The sequence below is a fragment of the Papaver somniferum genome, chromosome 1 (assembly GCF_003573695.1).
Source record: "Papaver somniferum cultivar HN1 chromosome 1, ASM357369v1, whole genome shotgun sequence".
NCBI lineage: Eukaryota > Viridiplantae > Streptophyta > Magnoliopsida > Ranunculales > Papaveraceae > Papaver > Papaver somniferum.
Genome location: NC_039358.1, coordinates 96,673,354 through 96,694,155, shown reverse-complemented (window position 1 = coordinate 96,694,155; position 20,802 = coordinate 96,673,354). Strand labels below are relative to the sequence as shown.

General features: G+C 37.7%; 2 protein-coding genes across 3 annotated transcripts; one reads left to right on the top strand and one right to left on the bottom strand.

The window, feature by feature from the left end:
* The first annotated feature begins 248 nt into the window (after positions 1 to 248).
* Positions 249 to 947, top strand: LOC113347927. Its single transcript, XM_026591621.1, has 2 exons — positions 249 to 525; positions 589 to 947. The coding sequence occupies exons 1-2, from the start codon at positions 249 to 251 to the stop codon at positions 945 to 947; spliced, it is 636 nt and encodes a 211-aa protein (XP_026447406.1).
* A 10,573-nt stretch (positions 948 to 11,520) lies between these two features.
* Positions 11,521 to 12,926, bottom strand: LOC113331485. 2 transcript variants are annotated; one of them, XM_026578201.1, is made up of 3 exons: positions 12,649 to 12,926; positions 12,469 to 12,527; positions 11,521 to 11,845 (listed from the first exon to the last, which is right to left on the bottom strand). In XM_026578201.1, exons 1-3 carry the CDS (start codon positions 12,734 to 12,736, stop codon positions 11,693 to 11,695), a joined length of 300 nt encoding a protein of 99 aa, XP_026433986.1. In that variant the 5' UTR covers positions 12,737 to 12,926; the 3' UTR covers positions 11,521 to 11,692. The 2 variants fall into 2 exon arrangements, with proteins under 2 accessions (XP_026433986.1, XP_026433981.1); XM_026578196.1 differs by having other exon boundaries at positions 11,521 to 11,848; positions 12,649 to 12,922.
* Positions 12,927 to 20,802: the final 7,876 nt, after the last annotated feature.

Here is a 20,802-nt window from a genome sequence, read left to right as displayed (position 1 = left end):
TTGTGCAACTGATGACAATATGAAGAAGAGAAACTTTAAGATGGTATCTAGATGCATATACTGTAGAAAGGAGGAAGAAACAAGGGATCATATCCTTTGGTACTGCAATTATGGTGAGATTATTTGGAGCTGGCTTGGTGGAATTTTTAACTTTAAAAACCCAAGATCATTTGAGGATGTTTTTCATTTAGCAAAAAAATAAGAGCCCTGCTATAAAGGAAATATGGCTTTTGAGTGCATTCATAACTATGAAGGAGCTCTGGTTTCTGAGGAATGAATGTATTTTTGGGAATGTTAAATGTGATCTGAATGTCACCAAGAAGAAAATCAAGCAATTACTATTAGATAATGAGCTCAGATTGACTGCAAATATGTGGAACAAACAATATGGTTTACAGGTACTCAAAATTTTTGGTCTGAAGATAAGGGGAGTGAAGAGTATGAACATAAAAGAAGTGTTTTTCCAACTACCTGAACAGGGGAAATTGCTACTTTGTTGTGATGGATCTTCTAGAGGAAATCCAGGTAATGCTGGATATGGATTAGTGGGCAGACTGAGCTCTTGAGAGTATGTAGTTGCAATATCAGGTGGACTAGGTGTTTCTACAAATTATTATGCTGAGATTTTTGCAGTATTAATAGCAGGGGAGTGGGCACTTATTCATGGATTCAATAAACTTGTATTTAAAACAGACTCAAAAGTTTTCATTAGTGATTTTCAGGGAAATACACTTCCATGGTTTGCTATTACCAGGTGGGAAAGGATTTGTGAAGCATCCATTTCTTGGGAGTTCACTCATAGTTACAGAGAAGTCAATTTCTCTGCAGATACAATGGCAAAAAGAGGTTCAGTGTTATGCAGAGGTGAACAGAGTATATATGGACAAAAACCTGACTTTCTAGGTTGTTTAGAAGATCCAAATCAAGTGTACTTTACATTTTTCTAAATTAGATGTCATATGTGGCAGTTTTCCTTTTTGGCACCTCTTTTGTACTATTATGATATACTTCTTGTAAATTCTTGAGTTATCAATAAAATTTTATTGTTAAGCAAAAAAAAAAAAAAAAAAAAAAAAAAACAAATTTACAACTTGATAAAACAAACAATCAAATCATGTTATAATACGTCAATCATACAACTATATTTATAGAGAATCATGGAAGATAAATTTAAGAAAAATCTAAGTATGGAGTTCTAACCGTTACAGAACCCAACATCTGAAAGAAAGGATAAAGTGAGGGTTTCACGTGTTATGTTCAATGTATAATAGTAATTGCTGACATGTTTTGACCACAAATGGGAAAATAGAAACAAGATGTCTCAGCTACCAATCCCAGTTTCCATGCTATCGTAACTAATCTATAACCAACTATAAAAATCTAGCTACTCATGTAATGGAGTTCATAACAATAAGAAGGAGAAAGAAACAAGTATAAACCCTAGAACAAAAGTAGTGGAGATAATAGAATAGACCCCTCTTTATTTGTAGAAAGAAGTTTGAGATGTTGTATAAAAATCTAGCTACTCATGTCAAGGCCACAATTCCACCACCACAGCTCAATTGGTTGACCAAATCCCATTAACACCACATCGCCTGATTAATCTTCATGGCTCAAGAGTCCTGGCCACTGCCAAAATACATCCACAAAACTACGACTGCTAACCACATCTTTTAATTGCCCTTAACAACCAAACTAGATCAAAACACACCTCTAACCAATAGCCCGGACACCAGCAACACCTAGCCTTTCCCTGACTGCGTCTCAAACACGTCTTATGCATCTCACAACTGGTGATGGACGAAGTTACATTGAATTTGCTATCTCATTAATTCCTTCCCTGCAATCTATTCGATTTCATACACAGCCCAGACTGACTAGACCATTACACATTTCCTTTATTCCAGAAACCAACAACAACTCCCTAGTAATCATCAACGACAACACAATGCACTCAATCTTGCGACAAACAACTTGCCTTCCATATAATCCCGGCCACAAACTCTTAATTTAGACCAACACAACCACCAGAACCAACTATTAGAGAAAAGGAAACATAAACTGTTTTTAGTTTTGTTTTCCTATTGTATTTTGTCTTTCCAGTTTTACAGTGCTTCTGTTTTGTTAATTACATGTAAACCAAGAATTGTAAACACATATAAATACATGTCTTCTCTTTTGGTTTTCTCATCTTGAGAAATCGAGTACATCTCTAAATCTGTCTTGGTATCATCTTGGTTGATCTTCACTAAGACCTGATTAGGGTTTTTATACATATTTTTAGCTTTGGTTTATTTCTTTTATTTCTCTTCAAATTTTTCGTCATGTCAACAGAATCTGCCCATTCTTCATCATCTTCTTCAACAACCAGTATCTCTCCTAGCATTATGGCTTCTTCATCATCAACTCTGGTAGTGCCTTTTGAGAGATTACATGGTGTTATCTCAGAGAAACTTGTTGGTCGCAGTTTTTTGCTATGGAAGGCTCAATTTATGACTTATTTATAGGGTTATGATTTGGAAAAATATATCGATGGAACTTGCAACAGTATATCACCTCTAGTTAACGGAGCTCCTAATCCATTATTCTTATCTTTACGACACACATATAAGCTCTTGCTTGGATGCATCATGTCTTCTCTGACTTCTCCAGTTCTTTCCAAAGTGAAGACTTGTGAAACATCTACTCCATCTGGACGAAACTGGATGGCCTTTTGGCATCTAGGACTGATGCACGTCTTATTCACCTGAACGAATCTCTTTCTTCCATTAAAAAGGGTAATTCAACTATGTCTGAATTTATTCAATCAATTAAAAGTATAGTTGATTCAGTTGCTGCCAGTGGAGTAAACGCGTATGATAAGGAATTTTGTCATTATGTTATTAAGGGTCTTGATTCATCCTATGAATCCATTGTTAGCTCTTTAATCACCACCATGTGTGTCATCAACCTGATGAATTTGAATCTTTGTTACTCTCTTATGATCTTCGTATCGCTGCACCAAATCAGATTGCTTCCTTCCAACCACATGTTAATGTTGCCTGAACAATCGTGGTCGAGATGTTCCTAACAAGAGACGGAAAAACCAACTATTATCTTCCAGATATGCGAGAATCCATATCACAATGCTAGAGACTGCTGCAAGAGATATGATATGATGACTTACACTCCCGTGAGAAGCGTAAACCGGTTCGGGTTAACAACAATAGAGGTGCTAAATCCTCCTCAAGTACTAATTCATCTCCTCCTGCTGCTTATGATACATATCGTCGCCAACCAAAATACACTTATGATTGGCTTGTGGATAGCAGAGTGAACAATCATATGAAACATAATCTTAATAATTTGCAAACTCACCATGAGTATACAGGATCTGATCAAGTTCGTACCGCTGCTGGAACTAATATGAAAATATCACATACTGGTAATACTATCCTTTCCACCCAAAATCGTAAGTTTATACTCTCCAATGTCCTTCATGTTCCACATTTTTCTAATAATCTTCTATCCGTATCTCGGTTCTTCCATTCTAATAATATTTTATTTGAAATTCACAATAATGGTTGTCTTATGAAGGACTGTCACAAGGGGAAGGTAGTACTCCTGGGAGCGCTTAAGGATGGTATTTATGCTCTTTGTATTGTCTCATCTATATCTGCATATGTTGGCGAACATACCTCTTTTCAGAAATGACACCATCCTTTAGGACATCATATGCTCAAAACAGTCAAATCAGTTGTTTTGAAACATCATCTACTAGTCTTTATATCTAGTTTTTCTATGTGTTGATCTTTTTGAGAAATAAGTCATAAACTTCCATTTTATTCTAGCACTAATGTATATAACAATCCGTTAGATTTAATTGTGTCGGATGTTTGGGGTCCTGCTCCTATTTTATCTAATGAAGGTTTTCGGTATTACATCATTTTTGTTGATGCCTTTAGCTAATTTACTTGGATTTATCCTATGCATGCTAAATCAAATACCATATCAATTTTCGAGATCTTCTATAAACATGTTCAAAACCTTTTCAACAGAAATATTAAATATTTCAATATGACAATGGCACTGAATATAAGAAGTTCACAAAAATTCTTGCACAAAATGGTAACATCATCGTGTTGCATGCCCCCACACATCTGCCAAAAATGATCTTGCCGAACAACGACATCGTCACATTGTTGAAACAAGTATGACACTTCTTTCCATGGCATGCATTCCTTCTAGTTTCTGGTAAGATTCGTTTTTTACTGCCACCTTTCTTATGAATCAAATTCCTTTTATCCAAAATGGTACTCGAGCTCCATATGAACTGTTGTTTAAAAAGGGCCCTGATTATTTGTCTCTTCGAACCTTTGGGTGTTTATGTTTTCCTCATCTTCGCGACTATCAAGCAAATAAATTAGAGTCTCGTTCCTCTCTATGTGTATTCTTAGGATATTGTGCCAATCGCAAGGGTTATAAATGTTTTCACATTCCGTCTGGACGGGTTTACTGGTCACGGCATGTTGTTTTCGATGAGTCTAGTTTTCCTTTTGAGCTCCACCCACCGTACTTCCCTCTCAGTCACCTCCACCACAGGTAATTTCTCATCCCCCTTTCATATCTTCTCTGCCTATACCATGCACATCTCACAATTCCACTGCAATGTCTACTTCTTCCTCTTTTGAAGACCACGAATCCATCCTAGATTCATCCCCAGCAATCTCTCATTCAAGTTCCCTTTCTGACACACCAAAACCACCTTCCACCCCACTTTCTAGCACACCAGTAGACACCACGTCACCTACTCCTTTGTCCATATCAGGGTCTACTCAATCTTATTCCATAGATACTTCTCCAGTTCCTTTTAAGATGACTTCCCATGCTCCTCTTAGATCACTTCTCCCTACCATTCCTACGACACCTAGAACTGATTTGCTAATTTTCCCTAATCCTCATCCTTCTAATGTCTATTTTCCTAATCCTATAGTTCACAATGATCATCCTATGGTCACTAGGGGAAAGGATGGCATTATCCAGAAAACGGTGTTGTTAGCATCTAAACATACAAAGATTGCTGACTCTTTATTTGAGCATACTTGTTACTCGCAGGCAAAGAATAATCTTAAATGGTGTAAGTCTATGGATAACCAATACTAGTCTCTTCTGAAAAATGGAACTTGGTCCTTGGTTCCTAAAAATTCTAGTATGAATTTAGTGGGTTGTAAATGGGTATTTCGGATCAAACAACATGCTGATGGAACTATAGAACGTTATAAGGCACGTCTCGTGGCTAAAGGATTTAATCAAAGAGAAGGCATTGACTACGGGGAAGCTTTTAGTCCAGTTATAAAGTCGTGTACTATACGAGTTGTTCTTACATTGGTATCGTCCTATTCTTAGCCAATTCGACAACTAGATATTCAGAATGCTTTTCTCAATGGCTTTCTTAAAGAAGGGTCTATATGAAGTAGCCCCCCGGCTATACTGATCCCCAATTTCCGGATCATGTTTGTCGTTTACACAAGTCATTATATGGATTAAAACAAGCACCCAGGGCTTGGTATACTCGTTTGAAAGTTTTCCTTCAAAAACTTGGTTTTGTTATTTCTCGAGATGACTGCTTTTTATTCATCTGTCGTTTAATTAATTGTATGATATATTTGCTTGTCTATGTTGATGATATTATCTTAACAGGCTCCAATTTAAGTTGTCTGCAAGATTTGATTGATACTCTTCATAAAGAGTTTGCTTTAAAAGATCTTGGCGATATTTCGTTCTTTCTTGGTGTTGAAGCAGCACAGACTTCTGATGGATTATCTCTCTCCCAATGACGCTACATCGAAGACTTGTTAGAGCGTGCTAATATGCATGGTGTGAATCCTGTTAGTACTCCCTTTACTACTGATGAGTGCCAAATATTGTATATATTTGCACCTTTTTATTGGCATTTAACTCATCATTTGTGCACTAACGCTCCATTTTATCCCATATTCTGTGTTTTCGTTGTTTTCAAGAATAAATACTTTTCTCAATTAATTTTGCATTTTTAGGTACTAAATAAATCCTGGTTAACTCACGGAGCGAAAAGAGCAAAGAAACGACAAAGACTCCCGCAGAAAGGCAGCGAAGAATGATGTTTGCAAGAGCCAGATCAACTAGAAGTGGGCTTGAAGATGAAGAATTGTCCTTAAAGAAGATATGGGCTTGGCATACCCAAGGCCCAAAACCCTTACCCAAATCCATTTCCAATATCCATACCCATTTCCATGAGAGCCGTCAGATTGGATCCATCACATCATCCAACGTTCGCCTCATCACCGAGCATCAAATCTTGAAGCTCCTGTCAAACATCATAGTACCTAACTCCAATCTAAGCCGTCAGAATTGTTGTATCACGCATCCAATGGTCGTTGCAAGCTTGTTCCATCTTAGCCGTTCGATTCAATCCAGATGTGATCATCCAACGTATCATCTTCGCTGGACATCGAATTTGCTACACCCGCTCAACACCCTAGCACCAAATATCTTCTCCCAAAACCATCGAATTCTCCTCTTCTTCCCAAATTTCTCCTTCTTCCCCGACCAACAGACCTGCAACACCATTCTTCCCCTTCTTCTCGAGCTTCACCATCACTACCTTCACCCGACACCACAGCAGACTAACCCTAAACCCTAGACTCTCTCTAGCTTAGTTTTAGCTTCTCGCAAAGACGCTACAACCAAGAAAGAGAGAACTAGGGTTTGTAGCAGAGGTGATGTAAGAGACAATTGGAGCAGGAGGAGTAGCATAGAAGGAAGACAAGACATGGGTCGAGGGGGAGACAACAAAAGCACAGACGGGTGAGCTTTAATTTTAATTTTCAATGTAAACCCTAATTTGGGAATTTTGGGGGAAACTGTTAAGAACCCTAATTTTGGGTATAAATAGAAGATGGTATTGTGTGTGTGTGGGCATGCCCGGATTAGCCGGTGCACCAAGCTGTAGTAATTTATGTTTGTTTTCAGTAGTGTTATTATGTTCTAATTCAATAACTAGGGTTTAGATGAAACCTTAGCTTCCTGCTGTGTTATTCATACTAATTGTGTTGCTCTTGAATGCTTAAACTGTTAGGATAGTTTCAATCTTAGTACGTCAATGCTTTGCTTTCACAGTGTATTCCATGTATCCATTGTAGTCAGGATAAAACTGTGTTGATTATGCTGCAGCTCATGCTTTAGAGACTATTGTTAATCCCTTGACTAGTTGTGCTTAATTAGACAGTTAGTGCTCCGGATTGATATTTTAGTTGTGATTGAATCATCCATTGATGAAACACCTTAGGTAAGTAATAGACTTGACACCTCTACCTTATCTGTTAAAAAGACAAGAGTATCATAATCAGTTGAATACATAGTATGAGTTAATGGTGGATTCGACAATCCTAGTACCTTCATTCTCAGTGTTTACTCCCTGTTTTATTTGCATCTTTTACTTTTATTTATTTTCTGTTATAATCCTCACCAACACCTTGTCGTATCGACACATGAAAACAACCCCCATTTTGGTTACTCTTTCTTGTTTAGAATCAGTTTAAGTGAGACCATAGTTTCAGCTTTACACACACCTTGTCCCTGAGGATCGACATATGCTTGCCCTGTGTTACATATCGACACTGTGCACTTGCAGTTAGACATAGTCGTAGGCTTCTTTCAAGTCCTACCAACTACGTCCACTGAATTAAATCCAACAGGTGGTACTCCTTTATCAAATCTCACTGTATATCGAAGTCTCATTGGTGGGTTACAATATTTACTAATCACACATCCATAGATTGATTTTTCAGTCAATAAAGTTTGCCAATTCATGCAAAATCCCATAGATAAACATTTACTTCTTGTCAAACGGATTTTGCGTTACTTGCAAGGTATTTTTTCTTATGGTATAACTCTCAGAAGTTATCCTATATTGAAACTGAATTTTCAAGCATATGTAGACGCCGATTGGGCTGGTGATCAAACTGATAGACACTCTACGAGTGTCTATTGTGTTTTCTTGGGTTCAAATATTATTTCTTGATGTTCTCAGAAGCACAAAACCGTGTCAAGGTCAAGTACTGAAGCTGAATATAGAGGTCTTGCGATCGCTACTGCTAACTTATGTGGATTGAATCTTTATTGGGAGAACTCCAAGCGCCAATATGTACTCCACATGTTTTGTGGTGTGATAATCTCGGTGCTACCTATCTCACGATGAACCATGTCTTCCATGGTCGTACAAAACATATAAAGATTGATTATCATTTCGTGCGTGAACGAGTTCAACGTGACCAGTTGGATGTCAAATTTGTGTATTCGAAATACCAAATTGCTGACATCTTCACTAAGCGTACAATGAAATAACATTTCTGTTTTCTTCGCTCTAAGCTTACTGTATGCGATCACTCGCTTAGATCGAGGGGGGTATCATAGAAAAAAAACATAAACTATTTTTAGTTTTGTTTTCCTATTGTATTTTATCTTTCCTGTTTTACATTGCTTCTATTTTGTTAATTACTTGTAAACCAAGAACTGTAAATACATATAAATACATGACTTCGCTTTTGGTTTTCTCATCTTGAGAAACCGAGTGCATCTCTAAATATGTCTCCAACATACCTTCTTCACTGTCTTTTTATGCCATTTCCGGTTCAAACAAATCATACAAATTATCCCATCCATTACCATTCTTCTCTGATCATCAACAAAGTCACATTCATTAAAGTTCATACCCAACTGACCATAACCCAAAATCATCATCAATCTTCTTCCATCACTAGAACTCATTCCTTTTTCGAAATCTAACACACATCGATCTCGTGTTTGTCTCGAACACGAACTATTTATGTCGTCTGAAATCCACACCACAACTAAGCCAAAATCTTTCTTTATCATACATGGACTCACATGCTACCTCAAATCTTTTCCATCTATTACAAATTTAAACAGCAGAAACAACATCCTCTTTCTCTATTTTCTCGGCCAAAACTGATACAACTCAAGTTTTCCGTCTCGAACTCATCACAACTAACCATCGCACCAACGCTAACCGGCAAGAAGAAACTGCATCTGCTGGTCGTGACATATGAGTAGAATAATTTAGCTACTTTTTAGGTCAATCTAGGTTTAGAAAAGGAAATCAGGATTTAGGTGCCTGCTGATTAGATATGGGGATGTCCTACTGCTTATATTCCCCAATTTATTTAAATCAATTTGTGGGCAACCTCGAATGAATAGTGAGGTGCCAAAAACATCCTTCATGGGTTAGTCCTTAGTATATGAATGACGACAGATAATACTTGCCTCTGAAATAACATTTTTGCCCTTTTACGCCTTTTTCTTCTTCTTTTTCCCAAGTGACTCTAAAAAAACAAGCAAAATACACAATTCACAAGAAGAATAGCAAAGAAACATAATCAATTGATAATAACAAAAGGTGTTTAAGAAACCTATCAAATTCCCCCACACCTAGACTTTGCTAGTCCTCGAGCAAGATAAATTAACTTAATTCTAAATCACACAACTCTCTTTCGTTGAGGTTACAGTTACACTTAGTATTGTAACAAGCCTTTGAACCGCAATGTGTCCCTAGTGGACGAGTTTTATTCTCGCGAGGGTTTACAAGAGGTACACCCATAAAACCTATACTTCAAATCCTGCCTACTTGTGAAGAATCCAAGAATGACACTAAACAATCTCCGTATTTTGCCACTTAATAACTTAGGATATGAGAGAAGTTACCCCTGGATGAATCCAACTGATGTACACGAGTTTGCACCCAACATACTAAAATTCATATATAAGAATTTAAGCTCTACTCAGATAGTCATACAATGGACCACAATACTCGGAATCTAACAAACCACAATCACATGAATAGATTAAGAAGATGGAGATAATGAAGTTTGCACATGTTGACTAAGGTGAACGATGTTTCCCAGAATATCTGTGTGAATGTCAATGCCAAAATGAATCCTAATAGATTAAGATACGCTCCCACTGGTCTTATTCCTAATTCTAGTATCAAATCAGCTGGTATAAACAAGGGCCCATGAGTCGAATTATTTATTGTATATAATAACTTATATATGTTACTAATGAATCGACAACATGATTAGATCTTTTAATTCAAGCGCATGCTCCTTTTCAGCAGATTATATGATAGTCCCCATGGATTTTGCATTCCATTCTTGCTTAGGAGATGGAGACAGGGAGAACACACAAATTGTTATCCAAGTTTCAATACTCGTATTTCCTTTTCTTTTCTTTTTTTACTACAGTTTAAATAAAATACAATAATGGACCTTGATCTCAATCACTCTACTTATTTCTAGCAGTGACAACAAGGCGATACTGGTGCCCGCCAAATTACTTAGAGAAACACATAAAATTGCTAAATAAAAAACAGAAAGTGATATGGTGACGACTCCGATATATGGTGACAACTGAGTTTGATCTTTTATGAATAGACCATTTAGTTGGGAATCTCAAATCCTATAACCAAAAGGTTTGTTTCCACCCCACTTAGATTAATTAGTGTTATCCTTAATAGGCACAATTTTCTAGACTTTGGAGTTTCGAAATCCGAAATCCAAAGTATTTTCCAGTAGCAAGTACCGAGTCGACTAGAGAATATCTCCTAAGAGTAGAACATGGGTTTTACGCCGGCCTGTCCGAGCCTCGCACAACTTGCACTGCGACAAGCAAAAAGTTTAAATATACCTATTGAAAATAAATACCTACAAAATTTTATATGCTTAATCACTCCCTCACACTTAAACTTTACATTGTCCTAAATATAAATTGAATCGCCTAATATGTCACACATAAGAAATCATGAAAAAAAGAAAAGAAAAAAAACTAAACAAGAAATCAGAAAAACTAAATTAGTACCCTCTTCTTTTCTCAAAATCGACGAACTTAATAAAAATCGTAATTAAGAAGATTCAAAAATTACGAATTTAAGTTAGATGCGAGAAAATTTGTTTTTTATTTTTCTAGTAGCATTATTATGTACAACAATTAATTAAGCACCAACACCTTTTTGAATAACAATTCTTAATTTATGAAAAGAAATCACCACTTTTAACATTAACATCATGACTACTAACGAAATTCTTCACTCGCTTCAAGAAATTCACGGTCTCATCTCCTAAACCATAACCATAAGTTAGATTGATCATTTTCCGATTGAGAGACACCCAGTGGTTTTAGCCAATAGAATTCACCGCAAATGCAACTTAGGCTGATCATCAAACTAGCAAACCTAATTTGGTCTCAGTTCTATTCAGAGGAAACACAATCTGGACTTAGATTTTGTATTTCCTCAAGAAGAGGAAACACAATAGGTTCCGTGGGTTGATTTTTGTGTACTGTAATTTTCAAAAATGATAGGGGTCAGGGTCGCTGGGCTTGAGACTAGAGATTTGAGAGTGGGGTGTAACTGTGGATATTAGAGGCGGCCGGGGGTGAGAAAACGAATATCTCGCTTTATGTCAACACAAATCAAACTTTCAGACAGGAGACAAAAATGCACACCATTCCATTAGTAATAAGTGTTAACCAAAGAACAAACTTACAACAGGTCACGCGTAACTAAATAAATTAATTAGTTGGTGATACTTATCAAATACTATGATTACTACAAACAATTTGTTAACTAACGAAGATGGTAACCATGCTTTACAATCGATCAGGTTCTTGGAGGCTTTGGGTCATGGTTTTTGTTTGCTACTGCTCCTGGGTAGTCTGCCCTCTCCGCAACCATCCTGCCATGGATCAAGAAACCTTCTTCCTCACCTTTTAAAATGACTTGTTCATAGTTGCCTGTTTCTTCCATGAAACCCTGCTGCCATCAGTTAAGCACATAGGTAAGTAAAACCCATGTATATAGCTCATACGGACGGACCCTACATAATACTCTCTACGCATATCCTTGTTCCAACATCAATTGAAAGTTTGTTTGTCGAGGGAAAAGGTTCGGGAATATCATTTCATGCAACAAAAATTCTAACTATTCCGCAACAGATATTCCCAATCTGGATTTTATGTGGATCACATCCCCACTTTAGTCTATCGGGAGTTAGTTACTGGTTACTGTCACACAGACGCAGTGGTCCATTGACTCACTTCACCAACCCCTCCACCATGCAATTATATGTTTCTTTTATATGTCTTGCAGCTGGTACCTACTGTGCACCATTATCACATTATGATAAAGTTTTCTTTTCTTTGATCGATCAGCAGCGGGAATTGAACCACGGCACAACTGGACTAATACCAGTTGGTTATGTATGATAAAGTTTGGTTGGTGGTACTGGTATCCTGTTTAAACTCTGGCACAAAAACTTATGGAATTGAATTATATGGTGATTTTTTTTATTTTTGGTAAGTCCAGAATTATATGGTGATGATTTGATAATAATGATCTTCATTTTAATTTAGAGAGTAGAGAGTGATGTGGTCTACCTGCATCACCGAATCTTGGTTGGTTGATGAATAAGCTTCGTCATCTAACTTAAGGCTCCCTGAAAAAACGATTTGTTATAGTTTTACATGACTAGGATCAATACATACAAATTCCTATACATATTTGTGTATATATATGTATGTGTGTGTGACAATGGATCATGAAATAGTATTACTTACTGGATAGAGGAGTCCCCGTAACCAAAGACAAGGCATAAAAGAACCCCAGAAGGAGTATTAGAACTTTAAGCAAAATCTTTTGCTCCATCTAGAGATGTATTAGCTTGGAATATAACTAATTATATATCTTTTGTTCTTTCAAGAGAGACAGATAGCGATGAACAGAGATAGATTGAGGAAGATAGAGTATGAAATTGGTCAGAAGATACACCTGAGAAGAGTAGGGTTTATATAGATATAAATACTAGTGTTGCCGTGTTGGTGGCTATGATGTAGTACCAATTCTAGTGTGAAAGATTCAAGGAAGAGCTGGAGTACCACTTCTCAAAAGTCAACATCGACTATAAGTAGTGTCCACTTGCTTAATATTTTATTTCTCTGTTGTCTCTTCTTCCATGTTTATGGCTGTGCATATATGACAATTTATATGCGCATTCACACACCAAACGCGGATGTTATTGTGTTGTTATGCGCTGTTTTTTTTTTTTTTCTTGAAGCATTCGTACATGCTGTTTTTTTTTTTTTTTGATGTCCTAGACCAGTGGTCCCTAGATTATATCCAAAGTGCTTAAATTGGAACGGATTTCAGCAATTACAGGGTTCGAACCCCTACCTCCGCAGTGGGAGGGAGCATGCCAACCACCAATAACTGTTACAAGATCCACGGATCGAACCTTTATAGTGCGTTTGGATATTAGAAGTAGAAGTTAGAAGTAAAGATATTTTGTTTCACAAAAAATCGACCTTTTAACTTCTAGAAGCCGTTCTAAAATTTTAGACCCAAATTAATTTCTTGCTTTTTAACTTCTAGAGGTTAAAATGTTACTTCTAGATGTGTATCCAAACGCACTATTATATCATACAACGGAGGGAGCATAAGAACCATCGCTCGGTTAAGTGGCTTTAATAGTTGTTATGCATTCAAGTTATTCATAAACAGAAAAACTTTCACATTTTTTTATACCGAAAGAAATATATCGAGATTAAGCAAAGTTGTTCCTCCGATAATTCAGAGCTAATAATATCGAGCGGGGCAGTAATTCAATCCTTGGAAATTCCATATTTCCTACTAAATTTTGCAAGCATAGCGGTGCTTTATTGTTCTTCATACCCACATAAACAATTTTGCGATTTCTAAAAATTATTAAAAACAAGCAAAGCCAAGTCTAAAATTATTAATTCAATCATCAAGTACAATATTCAAGAATTATTCGTAAACAATAGAATATGAAGGCAACATATGGGATTAATTAGTTTGGATACTAGTTGTTTTGGGATAAAAACTGATTCTGGAGGAAATGGTAAATTTGGGTGTGCCGCCGAGAAACGAATCTAAACCCTAAACAAATACACTGCACGGGAGTATTTTAGATTCGAGAGATCAATCTGTACAATTCTTGCCTAAACCAAAAAATGACCGTTCCAGTCTTGCTTCGGTCACAAAATGAAGGAGAATGGTTGATCTTAGGGAGGGAAGCAAAGAAGGTATTGAAATCAGAATGGTTAACTCTGAAGGGTGGTTGTTTATGACTCGTATCAGAATGCGGAACTTGCTTTCGAAATATAAGCTATAAGTTGTTGGTGTTATCTGGATACTTGTGTTGATAACACTTGTTCTTTGAAAAATAGATTAGGAACCTATTTATACAAGTCATAATTTGAACACACCCTGACGTCATAGGAAGTGGAAGTAGTTGAGTGATGGAGAAGTGGGATCGTGTAAAATATTGAAAACCACGTCCCTACTATGAGGGGAAGACTGGTTGGTTTACACCCACTACTTCTCCGTTCCCACTAACTGTCCGCCTTTCCTGACACTTTCTTATAATGTCTGTGTTGTACGCCGCACGCTGTAAGCCTCCATACCAATACCCTGATGAACATTCCCTAGTTTGTGTCATGTTTGATGTCTCGAGTATTTTTGTAGAAAAATATGCAGCAGGCTGCTGAGTGGGTCTTGCTTGCAAGACCTAATTATCCTGATCAATCACGCACGAGCTAGACAACGGGCGGTCATATGCTACAAGTCAAGTTGTGAGACTTGCCGCAAGAAATAACATGTAATGCTTTTAGGTTAAATAATTAAGTTATTCTGTGAAATCGATGTTTATAAAATATCATTTGTAATGATGCATATAAAGCATCACTTTTAAGCAAGCATCTCAAAATAATCGATGCATGTGAAGCATCGTCATGTAGAGCCTATCTTGGTTGGTCGCGAAACTCAATGTCTTAAAAGGAGCGCGACCGACTATCTTTGGGAAGCTGCCAGGAACCGTTCGAGCAGGCCAAGGAGCAAGTCGATCACCCCTTGTGGAAGAGGGGCGGTTGGTGAGCACGGTGATATCTTATTGATCGCCCATAATTAGATCCAGGCCGCCCAGTTTGGCTATCCAAGTTGGGTGGATGAGATGATTTGCGGCAGTTATTGGCTGCCGTTGATTTCATTTAAAACCCTTGTAAGCAGTGTGACTAGATTACTTCGAGCGGCTGCCTGGAACTACTCATGCAGGTTGAGGATGGGTCAATCGGATCTCATGGAACAGGGGTGGCCGGAGATCATGGCGGCATCTCATTGGTTTTACGAAATCAGAAGGCCGGTCGATTCTCCTGGCGAAGTTAGACGGTCGAGATCGTTTTACGACAGTAGTGTGTTGCCGCTAACGTAAATTAGGGTTTTCAAAACCATGCATTCAACCTTATTTGAGTGATAGGTTTGATATGCTACCGGCAGTTCGTGAGCGACCTGATTGGCCAAGGCTAAAGGCGAGCCGCCAGTGAGCATACCGGCACTTCATTGGTCGCTTAAAACAAAATCTAAGCCATCCAACTAGGCTGTCTAAGTTGGACGGCCGTGATGAAATTGAGACTAACATGGTCAGTCTTAACTCGTTTAATCTCTTCAACAGCGCGACTTGCCTACTTTTGGCTATCGATTATTGTTGTTGCTGGCGGGCTAGGAGAATTCCGATTGGTTGGAATAGCAGTGGGGCCGCCAGTGAACACCATGGAGCTTGTTCGGTCATGTTAGGAGGCGGCTATGTGTGATAAATCAGCTGGCGAAATCATGCGGCTGCGATCGTTTTGAGACTGTCGTGGGCAGCCTAAATTCAATTTCTTAATGAATTTAAGCGCGTTGACTAGCCAACTTCTACCTTTGATTAAAAGTGTAGGTTGCACATTTAGAGCGATTTGATTGTTCGATAGGAAATAGGGGACGACAGACAACATTATGGACGTGGCCGACCGATGGTACGACGGCGCACGCTCGGGCGAACCGGCCTACGAAGTGGCGCAGCCGCGTCCCTTTTGTTGTTGCCTTTATGTGCCGCAATTCCTCTTTATTTCTTGTTTTCGACTTTTGGTAGGATTTGCTCCTACTAGTTCCATGGTGGATCAATTTCCTAGTTTGCCTAGGTTTAGTCTCGACCAATAGGGTTCGAGATATTACGCAGACCGCAAAAAACCTAATTTTAGGTTAAAAATTGAATTTTGCAAGCTGTCACAAAATTAATCAATTTTGGTGAATATTGCGTATTGACACAAGATCACTAATTTTCTATCTTAGATGGCAGCATAACTTTGCATGCCTCTGATTGAGTACTTCCACGCACGTCTTAATCCTGATACTTCGAGAAATTCATGCTACTCGCTGCGAGCGAACATTAATTGTCATGTCAATATCAAGAATTCGGCTGGGAACATGGCATAGAGTAAATACTCGGTAAGCCATGTTTAGTGAATAATACAGGCGGGAGATTAATAAAATTTACAGAATATTCGGTATCTTTGCTGCACGCACCGTTCTGGATAAATTTTATATATAAATATACTGAATTGCTCAATACATATGTAAAAAAGAGGCCCGGGCACCCACTACTTTTAAATGACTCTGTTTCTTTGCAGAACGACGACACATTAAATACAGGGTTTTACAATTTTATCCCTAAACTAAAAATCACCATCAATATTAAGTACGTTGCTTAGTACGTAACAATGACATTGTTGCGGGGTAAGCAATAGATGGTGACTGACAAGAACAAGACTGAAAAGATGAAGTATATAGAGATTACCATGGAAAAGACTAATAAACCTTTGGCAGTAAGACCGCGCGGCTAGTGGCCTTCATGCTAGCGTGCTGCTAGTTCTTCTAGGGCGTTGGCGCAGCAGGCCCAACTTCCCATCTCTCCCGTCTGTAGAAGCTGGTGCTCCCGTCCGTAACAGCTTGTCTTCCATTGTAGTCGGCTGTCACAGCTCCATTACCGAGCGTCTTCCAGCATCAAGGTAGGTACTTCTCTTTTTTTTTTTCTTTTTTCGAGTATGAACTCTTGTATGTGTTGCTTCCGTAGTTTTGAAATTCCATTCAATTCTGAGAGAATTCTCTTTGTGGATAGTATTGGAGTGAGCATTGATAACGACACCAGTAACGAAACAACAATACGACCATTAGTAAGGCTAGCAGGAGAATTCGAGGTGAGTGCCGCTGCTTGCTTCTTTTTTTTTTTTTTTTTTTTTGTAAAACCTAGTTTTAGGTATTAGGCTGCGGGCATAATACCCGCGGCAAAGAGATTTTTTTTTTTTGTGTGTGCTCGAGTGGGCGTAAACCTGAACTCGACACGGCTGTGGGTGTATATCCCGCGGCTAAAAATCACCCTTTTTTTTAACGTGAATGTGTCTTCATTCACTATTCTTGCCGGTATGTTTGCTCCACATTTCTTCTTAACCCATGTAACTTCGACTACTAGCGGATATATTGAATTTTGACAAAACTCTCACGCATGGCCCTTCTCTTTTAGAGTATGAAGTAGTGACCTTTTCCGTCTTGTTCATTGTAGTCATTCGAAAGTGAATTGTAACGTAAGGAATTCTTGTTCGAATAAGATGTCACCTGGAGATGTTTCTGCTGCTAAGCCAGGAAGTACGAATGAGCCCAAAGATATGCTGAACATAAATGATGAATTCTTCACAGTGCATTACTAGATTATGAGGACTCATCCTGCTCATGTAATAACCCTCCTTACTGATTCAGAGAATGAAGGGGTTGTTCAATCGATTTATCCAGAGCGCGTAATAAGTTTTTGTCTCCAGAAGAATGAGTATCCAACTTCTCCTATTGACTTCAAGATTTGCCATAACCCGCTGCGCTCTTATGATGGATGGATGAGATACATGATGGGCAATGACCATGCCAGGGACAATCTGATCAAGGCACAAATCATGGATGCTCTCAAGGCGTCTGCGACGCTTCATATTAGGAAAGATGTCGCAGGTTTGATTACTTTTATTTCTCGATGGTGCATGTCCACCCATACATCCATATGTAGATGGGGTGAAATTTAAAATGCGGGGGTCTAACACCACACCCAACAACTCGTTTGGAAATCTGAGAGGACTTACTCCAATACACTTTCTAGAGAATCAACTAGACAGTCAGGCTCAATCTAGAATAAAGTATATCAAAGAGTTTAATATCTTTAACTCTTAATTCAATTCGCAATCAGAAAATAAAAATTTGCGAGATCGATTGATTAAGAGGAGTAACTTGAACGGTACAAAATATCAATGTTCAAGTGTCAATCAATGTAAATCAACAACCCAAGATTGGATATTTTAATTGATTGATCTTAACGCATAACCTGTGATATTTCAATTATATAAAAAAATATAATGCGAAAAAGAAATAACACAGACACCAGAATTTTGTTAACGAGGAAACCGAAAATGCAGAAAAACCCCGGGACCAAGTCCAGTTTGAACACCACACTGTATTAAGACGCTACAAACACTAGCCTTCTACCAATTAACATCGTACTAGACTATAGTTGAACCCTAATCAATCTCACACTGATTCAAGGTACAGTTGCGCTCCTTACGTCTCTGATCCCAGCAGGATACTACGTACTTGATTCCATTAGCTGATCTCACCCAAAAATAAGAGTTGATACGTCCCAAAGTCGAAGACTTGATAGACAAATCTGTCTCACACAGAAAAGTCTATAGGATTGAATAAATCTGTCTCCCACAGAAATACCCAAGAGTTTTTGTTCCGTCTTTTGATAAATCAAGGTGAACAAGAACCAATTGATAACCCGGACTTATATTCCCGAAGAACAACATAGAATTATCAATCACCTCACAATAAACTTAATCGACTAGCAAAACAAGTTATTGTGGAATCACAAACGATGAGACGAAGTTTGTTTGTGATTACTTTTCTATCTTGCCTATCGGGGAAAAAAAATCTCGAGCCAATTATTTCAATTGCACTCAACACGACAGAAACAGCAAGATCAGATCACGCAACTATAAAGATAATAGTTGGGTCTGGCCTCATAATCCCAATGAAGTCTTCAAGTCGTTAACCTACAGGGTCTCGAGAAGAAACCTATGGTTAAAGGAGAATCAACTCTAGTTATGCAACTGGTAACACACATGAGATGTGGGGATTAAGTTTCCCAGTTGCTAGAGTTCCCCTCTACACAGTTTTCAAATCAGGGTTTGCAATCCAAGTTAACTTGGTAACAAAGCATTCAATATTCACCGTTAGATGAAAAACCTGATTCAACCAAGCTAATATCTTTCAACCGTTAGATCGAACTTAGATTGTTACACACAAATGGAATGTACCCTCATTTAGGTTTATGTAATCGTACCTAAACGTGTACACCAGGTTGGCTCACAAATAGTTAACCGAGGTTATCCATGTGATTACTCTCATATCAACCTTATTCATCTTAACCATAACTAGTTCAAATGACTCAAATGAAACTAGTTAAAGAGTTGTTCAATTGTATAGAAAATACAATCGAAACCAAATCGGTTTGATTCACTTGAATCAATCATGAACATTATAGCCACGGTTTGCAAAGGTTGAATTCCTTATGATTTAAATGTTTAAGTCCATGAACTGACCTGTTTGACAAAGTAACCAGCTTAAGTATGCGCACTTAAGCAACCGGATTTTGAGTTTGTTAAGTTTCCAAACTCAGCATAAATTTTCGGTTCAAAAACTTCCGCCAGTATGAGTACGAGTATGCATACTTAAGGTGACTAGTTTAGGAGTTTGTAATTCCCAAACTCAGAAGATATTTTCGGTTCGAAAACTTCCGCCAGTATGCGTACGGGTGCACATACTTATCTTGTCTCCTTCACCAATTTCGTATATACAGATATGCATACTCTTGATTCCCGGTTTATGGATTTATACACTAATGTGCGAACACACTATATATGCTTATATCCAAAGATGGTTACATCCTCAACTCTTTATTTCAATCATTGAAACATTCTTCTATAATGACAATAGCCGTTTTCACACACTATTAGCATCAAAGAAATTTTCAAGATATTGAAATAATCATTATCGAAACAATTCAAGCCTACATCAAATGATTGTATCACACAAACCATGTAAGATGTTACTTGGAAATTTTCTCATGATATAAGATGAGCTTGGTCGAAGCGAAAGCTTACCAACACATATTTCGAGAAATATGTAAGCGAGATATACTCATCTCGAAATCTCAAATGTGCATAGAGAAAGCTATATTGTAACACGACTTATGTCTCAATATAGGAGATAGTAGAAATAGAATTTCCAAGTGATAGATGAGTTCAAGTCTCCACATACTTTTTGTCGAATAAGTTCCACAAGATCCCCTTAGTAGTTCTTCGTCTTCAAGAGATGAACGCCGAGAGATCTAAGCTCAACTACACTATCTATATCCTAGTCCGAGACATCTATAAATAAACTAGAAATCAAGACTTATAGTTTTGATCACTAATATTAACAAACATGCTTGAGATAGCAACGCATGCGAGTTCGACCGAGCAATGCTCTAACAATCTCCCCCCTTGTCAATTTTAGTGATAAAACTATCAATACATATGGATTACAAAATAGATAAAAATTATAGCTTCCCATCCACATGCTTGATCTCCTTGGCATCTTCAACGCGACTCGACATCTTCGTCACTTCCAAGTACTCCATGATCCTAAAGGTTTTAAGTTCAGCATTATAGTTGTTGAAGATCCGTAGCTATAACAATGAGAAAACAAAATGCTCTCAATCATTGTTATACAATGTCATAGTATTATTGCACAACATCAAAGTCCAATTGTATCACAACTTTGACAACAATACTATGGTGATA

What these genes read in the sequence shown, in the direction of transcription:
- LOC113347927 (XM_026591621.1), top strand. Translation starts at nt 249, where the DNA reads ATGAAGGAGCTCTGGTTTCTGAGGAATGAATGTATTTTTGGGAATGTT. An exon ending in ATCTTCTAGAGGAAATCCAG is followed by an intron (nt 526 to 588) that starts GTAATGCTGGAT and finishes TTGCAATATCAG; the next exon opens with GTGGACTAGGTGTTTCTACA.
- LOC113331485 (XM_026578196.1), bottom strand. Translation starts at nt 12,736, where the DNA reads ATGGAGCAAAAGATTTTGCTTAAAGTTCTAATACTCCTTCTGGGGTTC. An exon ending in TACGGGGACTCCTCTATCCA is followed by an intron (nt 12,528 to 12,648) that starts GTAAGTAATACT and finishes TCGTTTTTTCAG; the next exon opens with GGAGCCTTAAGTTAGATGAC. An exon ending in ACCAAGATTCGGTGATGCAG is followed by an intron (nt 11,849 to 12,468) that starts GTAGACCACATC and finishes AACTGATGGCAG; the next exon opens with CAGGGTTTCATGGAAGAAAC.